Here is a 14,714-nt window from a genome sequence, read left to right as displayed (position 1 = left end):
TGCACAATCTTGGAATTTTTCAACCAGCTTCACCTGGAATGCTTTTCCAACAGTCTTAAAAGTTCCAACATATGCTGAACACTTGTTGGCTGCTTTTCCTTCACTCTGCGGTCCAACTCATCCCAAACCATCTCAATTGGGTTGAGGTCGGGTGATTGTAGCCTAGTGGTTAGAGCATTGGACTAGAGCATTGCAAGTTCAAACCCCCGAGCTGACAAGGTACAAATCTGTTGTTCTGCCCCTGAACAGGCAGTTATAACCCACTGTTCCTAGGCCGTCATTGAAAATAAGAATTTTTTCTTAACTGACTTGCCTAGTTAAATAAAGGTAAAAATAAATAAATAAATTGTGGAGGCCAGATCATCTAATGCAGCACTCTCCTTGGTCAAATAGCCCTTACACAGCCTGGTGGTGTGTTTTGGGTCATTGTCCTGTTGAAAAACAAATGATAGTCCCTCTAAGCACAAAACAGATGGGATGGCGTATCGCTGCAGAATGATGTGGTAGTCATGATGTTTAAGTGTGCCTTGAATTCTAAATAAATCACTGACAGTGTCACCAGCAAAGCACCCCCACACCATCACACCTCCTCCTCCATGTTAACTCTAATGAACTTATCCTCTGCAGCAGAGGTAAATCTGGGTCTTCCATTCCTGTGGTGGTCCTCATGAGAGACTGTTTCATCATAGCGCTGGATGGTTTTTGCAACTGCACATGAATAAGCTTTCAAAGTTCTTGAAGTTTTTCGGATTGACTGACCTTCATGTCTTAAAGTAATGAGACTGTCATTTCTCTTTGCTTATTTGAGCTGTTCTTGCCATAATATGGACTTGGTATTTTACCAAATAGGGCTATCTTCTTTATACCACCCCTACCTTGTCACAACACTACTGATTGGCTCAAATGCATTAAGAAGGAAAGAAATTCCACAAATATACTTTTAACAAGGCACACCTGTTAATTGAAATGCATTCCAGGTGACTGCCTCATGAAGCTGGTTGGGATAATGCCAAAAGTGTGCAAAGCTTTCATCAAGGCAAAGGGTGGCTACTTTGAAGAATCTCCAATATAAAATATATTTGGATTTGTTTAACTCTTTTTTGGTTACTACATGATTCCATATGTGTTATTTCATATTTTTGATGTCTTCACTATTATTCTACAATGTAGGAAATAGTACAAATAAACCATGGAATGAGTAGGTGTGTCCAAACTTTTGACTGGTACTGTACATGTTGCACTATTTCCTCTTTTGAACATATCATACACTTACATAGGGGTGCTTTACGTCAAAATGTAAACAAAGTTTACTTTACGCAGACACACATGAACATACACACCATTCACAGCCCAGGTTATTGTGTACAGATAGCCTTTGAATCTCACCGCTCTCCCAGGGTATTTAACCAACTATTTGGTGATTCATAACTGTATAACAATGCATATAACACCAAAGACAAAACCAGCAGGCTACAAAAACATTTGAAAAAAGTTAATCTTAGTTTATATCGGATTGGCTTGGTGGAAGAATGTGGTTGAGAACTGTCACCACATTCTTTGCTGAAGAACTCTCTGTGTGGAAGCTGTGAGAGAGGGCCAAATGCCCATGAAGACTCAGTTCTTAGGCTCCCGAGTGGCGCAGTGGTCTAAGGCACTACATCTCAGTGCAGGAGGCGTCACTACAGTCCCTGGTTCAAATCCAAGCTGTACCACATCCAGCCGTGATTGGGAGTCCCATAGGGCGGCTCACAATTGGCCCAGTGTCGCCAGGGTAGGCCATCATTGTAAATAAGAATTTGTTCTTAACCGACTTGCCTGGTTAAATTTAAAATGTTTAACTACAAAGAAAGGTAGACTGAGAAGGAATCCTCAAATCCTTACTGTAAGGTCAGTAAGAATAACTTACCACAATAAATGCTTACATGTTTATACTGGAATGAGAGTTCTCTCTCCACAAATTCACTTGAGTAATATCATGCAAAGTGAATTTCCTGCCTTTTCGGAGTAAATCCTTTGCTTGTTCTAACGCACTACAGGCCCACAGTGATGTTTCCTTACAGAAGCATACAGACTTACCAAATGGATGCAAGTTTCATTTTACTGTGCAAAAACGTGCCCGAAACAAAATACAAATATAAAACGCATAAAAAATATTTTAAATCATATTCTGAACACTAATATGTGATAGTCATAGTACAGTAGTTTACTCCATCTTTGAATAGGTCTGCTGCATAGGAGTATTGTGTTCAAAGTATCCCAAAGGAATTGCAACATATTACAGATACATTTTTGTGATATTGAACATTGGCCTGCTTGTTGAATAAGAATAACTTTCACTGGGTCTGTGAGGGTCAAAGTTAGGAGATTGCACAGTTCGTGTCTTTGTCCTTTGCGCCAAGGCTATTTGCCCTCCTCTTCTTCCTTCTCAGGCTGTTCCTCAAACCCCTGTTCTTCACTCCTTTCCTCTCTCCATCCCTCTCTCCCTCCCTCTCTCCATCCACGGACGGGGGCCTTCGGGTTAGCTGGGGGGGCAAGGGGATGGGCTGCCCCAAGAAGTAACCCTCTTCCTCTGATTCTGAGGAGGAGGAGCAGGTTGAGCAGGAGTCCTCATGTTTGTTGTACTGGGCTGGCTGGAGGGTGAGTGACAGGGGCTCTGTGGTGCCTGGGGAAGAGAGGGAAGCACTCTCCCGCTGTCCTCTCCATTCTAGAGCGTCCAGACGGGGCCGATCAGGCAGAGAGTGACGGAAGCGTGTCTCTGTGCCTAGGTGGAGAACGGAGTCAGAGGCCACACGGCCTCGATTCCACCCCCGCCGTAAACTACGATGTTGGTATGAACCATCTGAGGGGACACAAAAAAAAGACAGTTGGCAGTTGTGATGAAAAGAGAAAAAAGAAAAGAAAAGTGGTCTTACCCAGTAGGTCCATTTGAGGTGGAATGCCCTTCTCCATATGTAATCTGCGCCCAAAACCTCCATCCTCTTCCTCCCATTCCACCTGTTCTTCTTCCTTTTCTCCTCTCTCCTCATCTTCTTCCTCCTCCTCCTCCTCATTCACAGAGTAGCTGCAGCTGATTGGCTCTCGGAAGCTGACTCTGACTGTCCCACTGCGAAATGATTGGGGACTATGGTCAGGGGGGCTTGGTTCTGGTTGGTGCAGATTTGGCTTGGCCATCAAATCACGAGACTTGGTGGGTAGAGGGGCTGGGAGGGGCGGGGGGTCAGCAGGACTGGGGTGGTTTAGTGATGCAGGTAAGGAGGAATTCTTCGGGGGAGGAAACACTGGAAAGAAGGAGAGATAAATAAAAGACCTCAATCTATAAAAAGGCAAAGGATTCAATTACTGTTCAATCAACACACAATAACAGGAGATGAGCAAGATTTGGAAACGGATTTATAGAATACTATCCCAACTCTTGCTTATGGCCAATTGTATCTAACAGAGCTCTACAGTTAACTGTTTCATTCTGAACAAAATACTGTAGCTCAAGACCCACATTTATTATGCATGTAATTGCCTTGAAGTAGCACTTTGTAGAACAATTCACCAATGTGTAATACCTTTCGTAACTTGACTACTCTTCTCCACCCAGTTCCCACAGTCCTTTGCAGTAGAAGTTCCTCTACTGAAACTGGTGAGGGGGTGTCCAGCGTAGCCGTTGGGCTCTCCTAAAAACTCCAGACTACTGCCTGGATGCTTGCCACAGTCTCCAGTGTGCAAACTGTTGAGAGATTGGTCGATAGGCCAAGATGGTGCCCAGCCATTGGCTAAGCGACAGTGGGGAAGAGGAGAGTAGGACCTTCTGAGGTTACGATGACCGTTGGGTGGTGGGGAGACTCCATTTGGAACATCAGTAGAGATGTGAACACCTGGGAAACAGAGATGAAATGAAGATAAAACACACCTTGCTTGAATAGAAAAGGCTATGTAATCTTTTGACCATTTCTAAATGGTATTGTTTTGATAATTTGATCAATGTTGCTATGGATAAAATAACCTGCTAAATTATTCAAATTATTACTTCATTTCAATTTCATTCCCTGCAGGCTATGAGTATTACAAGGCTCAGGCATGACCTACATAACATGTAAATGCCATCTGCAGTATGCCGCTACCTTCATTTTCCTGTGCAGCATGAACACAGTCTTTTCCTGGGACAACAGGGATGTTGGCTCCCTCTGGTGGTTGCTGTGGGGAGCAGCGCTGCGACTGTTGGATCTTCTCTGCAGTCTCACAGTGCCTGTGCTGCGGAGGCCGGCTCTGGAGGGCTGAGTCACACGAGTCTGAGTTATCTGGGTCCTCTCCCAGGGAGCAGGGCCTGGAGCAGAAGATAAGGCCCCCACGCGGGAGGAACGGCCGCCCCAGCAGGGGGAGCCGACAGCGGGCACAGCAGAAACACGACTCGGCTGCATGCCAGTGCTGGCCCTCATAGGTCATCTGACCCTGGTCTATACCTGGAAGACAAAGAGAGGCTGTAAGAAAGTTGTCTCTATGCGAGTGTGTATACTTCTCTGTGTGAGTGAGCATATGTTTCTGTCTGTGCACACGTGTATATTGTTTTTTTATGTGTACAGATGGCATATCTTAAATTTGATCATCCTGTTGTTGCATAAAGTTTCCTGCACAGCAGGAAATGAATACACTGCAAGTTAGCAAGGTTTAAAAAGGCTTCTAAAGGTTGTCATTTCCTTTTTAAAATGTCAGACAAAAAAATATGTATCAACCCCTACAAAATGTATAATCCACAACATGTTTTTCCCTGCTGTAGTAAACTGGCTCATATTAAGATCCTACATCTCTATGTGTGTAAACACTGAGTGTACCAAACATTCTTAATATTGAGTTTCACCCCCCACACCACCTTTTGCCTTCCGAACAGCCTCAATTTTGTCTCGCCCATTCATCCTCAATGACACACATACACAATCCATGTCTCAATTGTCTCAAGGCTTAAAAATCCTTCTTTAAACTGACTCTTCCCCTTCATCTACACTGATTGAAGTGGATTTAACAAGTGACATCAATAAGGGATCATAACTTTCAACTGGATTCAGCTGGTCAGTCTGTCATGAAAAGAGCAGGTGTTCTTAATGTTTTGTATACTCAGTGTATGCTTCCCTTTGTGGAAACATGGACCTGTGTAACTGCAGTACCTATGTGTTCCCCACAGGTGTCACAGTACTCTGCATAGAAGGACTCATAGCAGGAGCAGCAGTACGGCCGGCTCTCTCTCATGATGTACCGCTGCCCTCCCAACGCTGCCTCACACTCAAAACAACAGAAGTGCTTCATGTGCCAGTGTCGGCCCTCTGCCTCCGTACACTCATCTGCTAGAATGATCTGCATTTCAGGGAGAGACGGAGTGAAGAAGAAAGAATGTGGGTCAACAAATCATATTTTCTAGAAAATACTTAACTCTTGAATATTTCTGGTTGTTGAACGACATTGTCATTCCTCTGGCAAACAGGTTTTCCCAGGGTGTCCGTGTGACAGGGCCAATGTGTCCTCTAAGGACTTCCCACTGGGAACACACTGGTTGAATCTTCATTGTTTCTACGTCATTCGAAAGGAAATTACGTTGAAACCAACATGGAATAGATGTTGAATTGACGTCTGTGCCCAGTAGGTTGTGAAGGTCAGTCATGACTAGGGCTGTTGCGGTGACCGTATTACCACCACATGAAGGCAGTCAAATTCCACGTGACCATTTAGTCACTGTAATTATGCTTTTCCAAGCTCTGATGCTGCTGATGGTCATTAGTAGCCTACCAAACTTGCTAACTGCCTGGTTCTCAGCACTCTATAGTCCCTCTAATTATTCTGACATCAATGCAAATGTATTCAAAAATCAAATCAAACACTTCATGAGAGCCCGTGAGCTCTGTTTTGCGTGACAAAACAGAGTGATGGCCTCTATTAAAAATTGGAGGATCAGCTTTCTGCTCAGCTAGGCCTACTATATTTATTTCTCCACTTTTTTTAAATTAAGCCCTTTGCTTATATTTTTAACAGAAGTATAGTCTGCCTGGCTGGCATGAAATGAAACCACAGGGAAAAGCGTCCTCCACTCTATTTAAGTGCATAGATGACATGTTTTTTCCTCCGCTGCCCGTTTCGATACAGGTGCATGATAATGGTCCATTCTAAATCAAAACAAATGTCACACATATACTAAATAATATATGTAAAGACAAGATTAAATCAAGAATAGTTTGATGGGTGACAATATTAGCCTATCACTTGTGAATTATATATTATCACTCGTGGATGTTGCCCAGCATAAGAAACAATGCCTTTTTTTGCGACTTTTTCAAATCATAGTCGCCCACCTCATGTAGCCTAGCCCATAGGCCAATATGTTTGATAAGGTTTGTATCACAACTAAAGTGGCCAAATAACTTCATAAAATTAAGCACATTAATCAGCTATACAAGGGGTGTATTGCCTAACTGGTTACATAAGCAGCACGTGAGTTTCAAGTTTGGGGAAGTAAATTTTCACCATAATAATGCACCTTTATAATAAAAGCATTACATGCATAATTGCATTTGCAGTCACTTTTGATAATGGTGTTTTCTGCTAATGGAACATTTGCACTTATAGCCTACTACCATGTGCGCATTGCTGTGCCTATAATGTGAAGAAATAGCCTAATAGTTTATCAACATTTTAAGCTAAAAGTTCTGATCTGTTGCTTCAGCCACATTGCGTAAAAAAGGTTTTTTGAATCTAGTGGTTGTATTAACTTGGGATCTACCGCATCCCACAACTGTCCCAGACTATGTTTGGAATATTTATTTCTCACACAGAATAGGTTGACCTTTGTACTAGGCTAGTGCTTTTGCTGTTCATTAGGCCTCATTGTTGGCTAACAAAAAGTAAATGTGGACAGTTCTTCCAACAGCTTCCATATGCACCTCGGAAGAACGCGCGCAGTTGCGTCCCCGATGCGTCTGTCTTCACTTGTAGCCTGTGACAAAGGCCCGATCACGTGATGGAGTGCGCGCCACTCAGAGAGGGCACAACACAAAAGGCATGGATTTTAGGGTGCATTACGGCCAGACAAAGGGGATGCCACCGTGAAATTCTAGGCATTATCAAGTGCTTTTATCAAGTGCTTATCAAATTGTGAATGTTTGTTTGATGTTGTGTACAGCCTGCGCAAAAAACTAAGCAAGGTACTTTTTTCGAATCATCATTAGAGTCGCATCATGCAGCCTTACATTGTATTGAAAATCAAAACATATAGCCCAACGTTTGTAGAACAACTAAAGTTACATTAACTCTAAATGAAGTATATAGTAATAACAATTTGTTAACCGCTCAACACAGAATAGCCGCAATCCCTCAAATCGTTTGGAGAAAATATTTATATTTTATTCAGATTTGTTCAATTTTATTCTTCATACTATAAAATTATTTTTGACAATCCTGGTCTACAGGCAAGCAAATCAAAGAAAGAAGACTTACTCTGGGCTGGGAGAGTATGAGTACACATCTCCTCATAGGAGTCAGTGTTAGAACTGGACAGGGCAGATAGAATGTATAAACAGACAGTGGATCCACAGTTTAGAGATCTTTGTGGAAAGGACAGACAATGGTTAAACAGTATGGAGAAATTTGTGGAGTGGACAGGGCAGGTCAGAGTGTATGAGCCAGTGCGGAGAGATTTGCGTTGTAGACACAGTCACCTCATCACAGGCCTGGCAGCGTGGTTTCATTCTCTCAGCGTGGTGCCGGCCGCAGTAGATCTGTCCGTCCTGGTAGAAGTAGATGAGGTCTACCAGCAGCTCAGTGCACGAGGCACACTGGAAACACTGAGGGTGCCAACAGCTACCGTGCCCCGCTCGGCTGGCAAACACTGCTATGTCCCCACCATAGATCTGTCTGCCACACTGAAACACAGAGAGAGAAAGAGAGAGAAAGTGAGAGAGACAAAACAGGTAAACAAAATGCAAATGTGCTTGAGGGAGTACAGAGAATACATACACTAAAAACCAAGAAATTTCCTAATTCCTTGTCTCATCTCCCTAATCCCTCACTCTCAATGTTTCCGTCCCACCCTAGTCTCCCCCTGATCCCCCACCCTCAGCAGTGTCTACCTGTTGGCAGATGGCTCCGGTCATGGTGACAGGGAACAGTCTGACCATGCCTCTGCCCAGGTTCTCCCTCTTCCTCTGCTGACTGAACAGACAAAGCTCCTTCTTCTCCTCCTCATCCAGTTGGTTACAGTACTGATGCTGGAAACACAAAATACATACAGTTATAATGCTGACTCAGACAAGCAGAAGTCTAGTGAGGAACAACACAAACCAACTAAATTACAGCCCAGAAGCTAGGAAAACCAACATTTCACACAGAGTTCCAGTCTAGTATTAGTGAACAGTTACAATGCTGAGTCAGACAAGCATCCCAGCAGAAAACCATTATATTACAGCCCAGGGGCAACCAAAACCTCACACAGAGTTACAGTATTAGTGACCGTTACCTCACTGTCGTGGGCTGGTAGCTGGTGGAGGAGCTGTTTGATGCGGTACCTCTCTCCTGAGCTGTTAGCATAGGGCACTCTGTCCTCCGGGATACAGCTGAAATACTGATACACCTGGATTAAAAAACAATAATGTTCAGACACACATTCCAAGGATGTTTTTGACCTTGTGTGTTGAAGTTTAAACATACACTGAGTACAAAACATTAATGACTCCTGCTTTTTCCATGACAGACTGACCAGGTGAATCCAGGTGAAAACTATGATCCCTTAATGTCACTTGTTAAATCTACTTCAAATCAGGTTAAAGAAGCCTTGAGACAATTGAGACATGGGTTGTGTATTTGCCATTCAGTGGGTGAATGGGCAAGACAAAATATTTAATTGCCTTTGAAAGGGGTATGGTAGTAGGTGGCAGGCACACCAGTTTGTGTCAAGAACTACAACGCTGCTGGGTTCGTCAAGCTCAACAGTTTTCCATGTGTATCAAGAATGGCCCTCCACCCAAAGGACATCGAGCCAACTTGACACAACTGTGGGAAGCATTGGAGTCAACATGGGCCAGCATCCCTGTAGAATGCTTTCGACACATTGTAGAGTCCATGCCCCGACGAATTGAGGCAGTTCTGAACGCAAAAGGGGGGGGGGGGGGGGGGGGGTGCAACTCAATATTAGGAAGTTGTTCTTCATGTTTTGTACACTCATTGTATATGCTGAATGTTAATGTATGCATGTATGTGTGAGAGTGCGTGCATGTCTTTGTGTGTGTGTGCATTAATGTATGTATGTGAAGCGTTCTCTGGTTCTGACCTGTTCAGGCTTGAGTCCAGGTGGGACCCAGGCGTACTCCTCGGAGGCACAGCCCGAGTCGTCATCAGAGATGGAGTGTCTTTGGAAGTCTGAAACCAGCTTCATCATCATCCTCTCCAGCTGGCCCGGCACTGCCCGCACTGCATGCTCCTCACGCACACACTTACAGTGCACACAGATCTTTCTGTGGAGAGAAAAAGAGGCCATTGGGTTCAATACATGGCAACTCAGAGTATTGCACAGATGCAACACCCACCAAACAGAAGGCTGGGACTGAACAGTTGGCAAGTGTGACTAAGTTTTTTTTTTTTTTTTTACACATCTAATAATCTAATCATAAAAACACACCATTGATTGCCATCTCAAAACCAATACTGTCTGTAGTCAAGTATTGCATGGCAGGAACATAATTTGCGTTGGAGACATGAAGTAAGCCAGCCCACAAACATTCTTGAGCATGACTCAATATGACTCCCTACATTACAGTTACTAACACAACAAACAGGTGTTCATCCAAGGAGAGGCATGTCACCAACTCCGATACAGTCAAATATACACTAAACAATCAGAGGTTAAAACAAGCATGGAGTAAAACTGCAAACTGACACACACTCATTCAGTCTAACAGTGACACGGTTGGAAACACACACACACACACACACACACACACACACACACACACACACACACACACACACACACACACACACACACACACACACACACACACACACACACACCTGATGGGGAAGCTGACCATTCTCTGAATACCTGCTGAAGGAGACCCCAGCCCATTGAACAGACATGTTTAACACCTTGTCACCTATGGTAGACATAGCGGTAAGCCTCATCTTTGCCCTGCACATTAAGATTCCCATCGTTGCTGAAAAGGCAGTATCTCCATCCCAATATGGCGATAGGACTATGGGCAAATGTGTGTGTCGAAAGGAAAGTAGTGGGTGTGAGTGTAAAAAAAACTTTAAGAACACCTGCTGTTTCCATGTCATAGACTGACCAGGGAATCCAGGTGAAAACTATGATCCCTTATTGATGTCACCTGTGTCATGAAGTTGCCTCTCTGGGTGTGGCGAGCCCCATCCCCCTCTCCCTGCCTCCCCATTTCCTCCTTCAACTAGGCTGCTGTGGCCAGGGAGACGTCGTAAATTCCTGAGGATCTCCTCATGGACACACAGTATAGAGAGAGTACATTTTCATAGAGAACAAAGGAATTCCTTCCACCTCACAGAACTTGAGGTACGAACAAATGTCATGTTCCGGAGAAAGTATAACTGATCGGTGAAGAATCCAGCTACGAACTGGTCCGTTTGTTACAACTTGTGGAAGCTCATGGGAGATGGTGTGGCCACATTACCATAACACTGTTTATATAATAGCCGCAGATATGAGGTTTACATCTAATTGTTGTATAAGATGAATGAGTGAGTATGATGCTGTTTAAACAATTTTACAATGTGATTTTGGACTGTTTAATGAAGGAAAAGTCAAAAAGGGAATTGGATTTGGCGGCAGGGTAGCCTAGTGGTTAGAGCATTGGACTAGTAACCGAAAGGTTGCAAGTTCAAATCCCCGAGCTGACAAGGTACAAAATCTGTCGTTCTGCCCCTGAACAGGCAGTTAACCCACTGTTCCTAGGCCGTCGTTGAAAATAAGAATTTGTTCTTAACTGACTTGCCTAGTAAAATAAAGGTAAAAAAAAAAAAAAAAAAAAAAATCAGAGGACCACCCCTGAGCCCAGTTAGGGTCAGACATTTGCCATTCTGAATAAAACCCAACTTTGAGAAATTATCACCAGACCATGTTTTTCTCCATCAGGAGTGGACAAAGGTTGTAGACCATTGCTGAATCTTTTAACCATACCACATGGTTAAACTCTTAGACTATCGATACCGACAGAATAAGAACAAGTCTTTGATATTAATTACTAGTCTGCAGCTAGGAATTCGGTATCATTGAACGCAAAGAACGACAACCGCCGAAACATCCATTCTATAACAAATGAATGCATGTCACTCTGAACTATCCCCTCTAACCAAGACAGAGAGAGAGGACGAAACTCTCCAACAGAAAGAAAGTTTTCACGAGCGATCAAGACAACACACTGAGCATAAACATATATATTGATTGCAATTGTTCCCGAATGAGTGAGCGTTCATGTGTAAAGGATTAGCATTTCAATTGTTAGAATTATCACTCTGTAGTGACTTCTTGGTCGACCCCCACTTCCCCTTTTGTCTAACAAGCCGCGATGCCGGTTTAGCCCACTAGGGCACATTCTCCTATAATTTCTTGTAACCACATTTACCTTGTTGGTTTGTTTGTTTATGCATTTCTGTGAATTACTTAGTTAGTAATAAATAAATTATTTAAGACAATTGATGTATGGATGACTCATAGTGAATACAATTTATGGTGTTTGGAATGAGACTAACGTGAGGTAAAGTAAATAATTCATTAATTCGAAGACTAATTGATCAGATAAAATATCTGAAAAGTTATTTTTTTTTGAATATTTTTCTTGGTGCCCCGACTTCCTAGTTAATTACGGTTACATGATTAAATCAGTCTAATCACGTAATACTAATTACAGAGAATCTTTGATAAAAACTATAAGTCTTCAATATTTTTTTATTTTATTTTTTATTTCACCTTTATTTAACCAGGTAGGCAAGTTGAGAACAAGTTCTCATTTACAATTGCAACCTGGCCAAGATAAAGCAAAGCAGTTCGACACATACAACGACACAGAGTTACACATGGAGTAAAACAAACATACAGTCAATAATACAGTATAAACAAGTCTATATACGATGTGAGCAAATGAGGTGAGATAAGGGAGGTAAAGGCAAAAAGGCCATGGTGGCAAAGTAAATACAATATAGCAAGTAAAACACTGGAATGGTAGATTTGCAATGGGAGAATGTGCAAAGTAGAAATAAAAATAATGGGGTGCAAAGGAGCTAAATAAATTAATTAATTAAATACAGTAGGGAAAGAGGTAGTTGTTTGGGCTAAATTATAGGTGGGCTATGTACAGGTGCAGTAATCTGTGAGCTGCTCTGACAGCTGGTGCTTAAAGCTAGTGAGGGAGATAAGTGTTTCCAGTTTCAGAGATTTTTGTAGTTCGTTCCAGTCATTGGCAACAGAGAACTGGAAGGAGAGGCGGCCAAAGAAATAATTGGTTTTGGGGGTGACTAGAGAGATATACCTGCTGGAGCGTGTGCTACAGGTGGGAGATGCAATGGTGACCAGCGAGCTGAGATAAGGGGGGACTTTACCTAGCAGGGTCTTGTAGATGACATGGAGCCAGTGGGTTTGGCGACGAGTATGAAGCGAGGGCCAGCCAACGAGAGCGTACAGGTCGCAATGGTGGGTAGTATATGGGGCTTTGGTGACAAAACGGATTGCACTGTGATAGACTGCATCCACTTTGTTGAGTAGGGTATTGGAGGCTATTTTGTAAATGACATCGCCAAAGTCTAGGATTGGTAGGATGGTCAGTTTTACAAGGGTATGTTTGGCAGCATGAGTGAAGGATGCTTTGTTGCGAAATAGGAAGCCAATTGTAGATTTAACTTTGGATTGGAGATGTTTGATATGGATCTGGAGGGAGAGTTTACAGTCTAACCAGACACCTAAGTATTTGTAGTTGTCCACGTATTCTAAGTCAGAGCCGTCCAGAGTAGTAATGTTGGACAGGCGGGTAGGTACAGGTAGCGATCGGTTGAAGAGCATGCATTTAGTTTTACTTGTATTTAAGAGCAATTGGAGGCCACGGAAGGAGAGTTGTATGGCATTGAAGCTTGCCTGGAGGGTTGTTAACACAGTGTCCAAAGAAGGGCCAGAAGTATACAGAATGGTGTTGTCTGCGTAGAGGTGGATCAGAGACTCACCAGCAGCAAGAGCGACCTCATTGATGTATACAGAGAAGAGAGTCGGTCCAAGAATTGAACCCTGTGGCACCCCCATAGAGACTGCCAGAGGTCCGGACAGCAGACCCTCCGATTTGACACACTGAACTCTATCAGAGAAGTAGTTGGTGAACCAGGCGAGGCAATCATTTGAGAAACCAAGGCTGTCGAGTCTGCCGATGAGGATGTGGTGATTGACAGAGTCGAAAGCCTTGGCCAGATCAATGAATACGGCTGCACAGTAATGTTTCTTATCGATGGCGGTTAAGATATCATTTAGGACCTTGAGCGTGGCTGAGGTGCACCCATGACCAGCTCTGAAACCAGATTGCATAGCAGAGAAGGTATGGTGAGATTCGAAATTGTCGGTAATCTGTTTGTTGACTTGGCTTTCGAAGACCTTAGAAAGGCATGGTAGGATAGATATAGGTCTGTAGCAGTTTGGGTCAAGAGTGTCACCCCGTTTGAAGAGGGGGATGACCGCAGCTGCTTTCCAATCTTTGGGAATCTCAGAAAGAGAGGTTGAACAGGCTAGTAATAGGGGTGGCAACAATTTTGGCAGATAATTTTAGAAAGAAAGGGTCCAGATTGTCTAGCCCGGCTGATTTGTAGGGGTCCAGATGTTGCAGCTCATTCAGAACATCAGCTGAGCAGATTTGGGAGAAGGAGAAATGGGGAAGGCTTGGGCGAGTTGTTGTGGGGGTTGCAGTGCTGTTGACCGGGGTAGGAGTAGCCAGGTGGAAAGCATGGCCAGCCGTAGAAAGGTGCTTATTGAAATTCTCAATTATGGTGGATTTATCAGTGGTGACAGTGTTTCCTATCTTCAGTGCAGTGGGCAGCTGGGAGGAGGTGTTCTTATTCTCCATGGACTTTACAGTGTCCCAGAACTTTTTTGAGTTAGTGTTGCAGGAAGCAAATTTCTGCTTGAAAAAGCTAGCCTTGGCTTTTCTAACTGCCTGTGTATAATGGTTTCTAGCTTCCCTTCAATATAATGATAGTAAAGACACAACACCTGTTAAATCCACTTCAATCAGTGTAGATGAAGGGGAGGAGATGAGTTAAAGAAGGAGTTTTAAGCCTTGAGACATGGATTGTGTATGTGTGTCATTCAGAAGGTGAATGGGGCAAGACAAAATATTTAAATGCCTTTGAACAGGGTATGGTAGTTGATGCCAGATGCACCGATCTGTGTCAAGAACTGCAACACTGCTAGGTTTTTCAAGTTCAACAGTTTCCTGTGTGTATCAAGAATGGCCTACCACTTAAGGGACACCCAGCCAATTTAACACAACTGTGGGAAGTATTGGAGTATGGAGGGTGCAACTCAATATTAGGACGGTGTTTTGTCTTAATGTTTTGTACACTCATAGGTTAGACAGTTTTGATTGGACAGTGTTTTTCTTCTTCCGTTTCTTACCACCCAGCTACTGTACATTGTATGTTTGGACTTCTGTTTTGAAGCCAGAGCATGAGTGAGTCATATTTCACTG

The 14,714-nt window shown here is 43.2% G+C and overlaps 1 protein-coding gene across 2 annotated transcripts in view; it reads right to left on the bottom strand.

Moving 5' to 3' along the window:
* Nucleotides 1-1,279: 1,279 nt before the first annotated feature.
* Nucleotides 1,280-14,714, bottom strand: part of prickle3 (prickle homolog 3) — a 50,874-nt gene continuing 37,439 nt past the window's right edge. For both annotated transcript variants that reach the window (XM_036988513.1, XM_036988514.1), the window contains 9 exons: nucleotides 9,296-9,479; nucleotides 8,486-8,599; nucleotides 8,100-8,237; nucleotides 7,689-7,892; nucleotides 5,151-5,337; nucleotides 4,113-4,451; nucleotides 3,558-3,866; nucleotides 2,913-3,278; nucleotides 1,280-2,839 (listed from right to left, as the gene is read on the bottom strand). In XM_036988513.1, coding sequence (XP_036844408.1) covers nucleotides 2,358-2,839; nucleotides 2,913-3,278; nucleotides 3,558-3,866; nucleotides 4,113-4,451; nucleotides 5,151-5,337; nucleotides 7,689-7,892; nucleotides 8,100-8,237; nucleotides 8,486-8,599; nucleotides 9,296-9,479 — 2,323 coding nt within the window. In that variant the 3' untranslated portion in view covers nucleotides 1,280-2,357. The remainder of the gene's footprint in view (nucleotides 2,840-2,912; nucleotides 3,279-3,557; nucleotides 3,867-4,112; nucleotides 4,452-5,150; nucleotides 5,338-7,688; nucleotides 7,893-8,099; nucleotides 8,238-8,485; nucleotides 8,600-9,295; nucleotides 9,480-14,714) is intronic.

Source organism: Oncorhynchus mykiss, chromosome 9 (genome assembly GCF_013265735.2).
Source record: "Oncorhynchus mykiss isolate Arlee chromosome 9, USDA_OmykA_1.1, whole genome shotgun sequence".
Classification (NCBI taxonomy): domain Eukaryota; kingdom Metazoa; phylum Chordata; class Actinopteri; order Salmoniformes; family Salmonidae; genus Oncorhynchus; species Oncorhynchus mykiss.
Note: the sequence above shows the minus strand (reverse complement) of the source record. Positions and strands in the feature narration are given on the sequence as shown.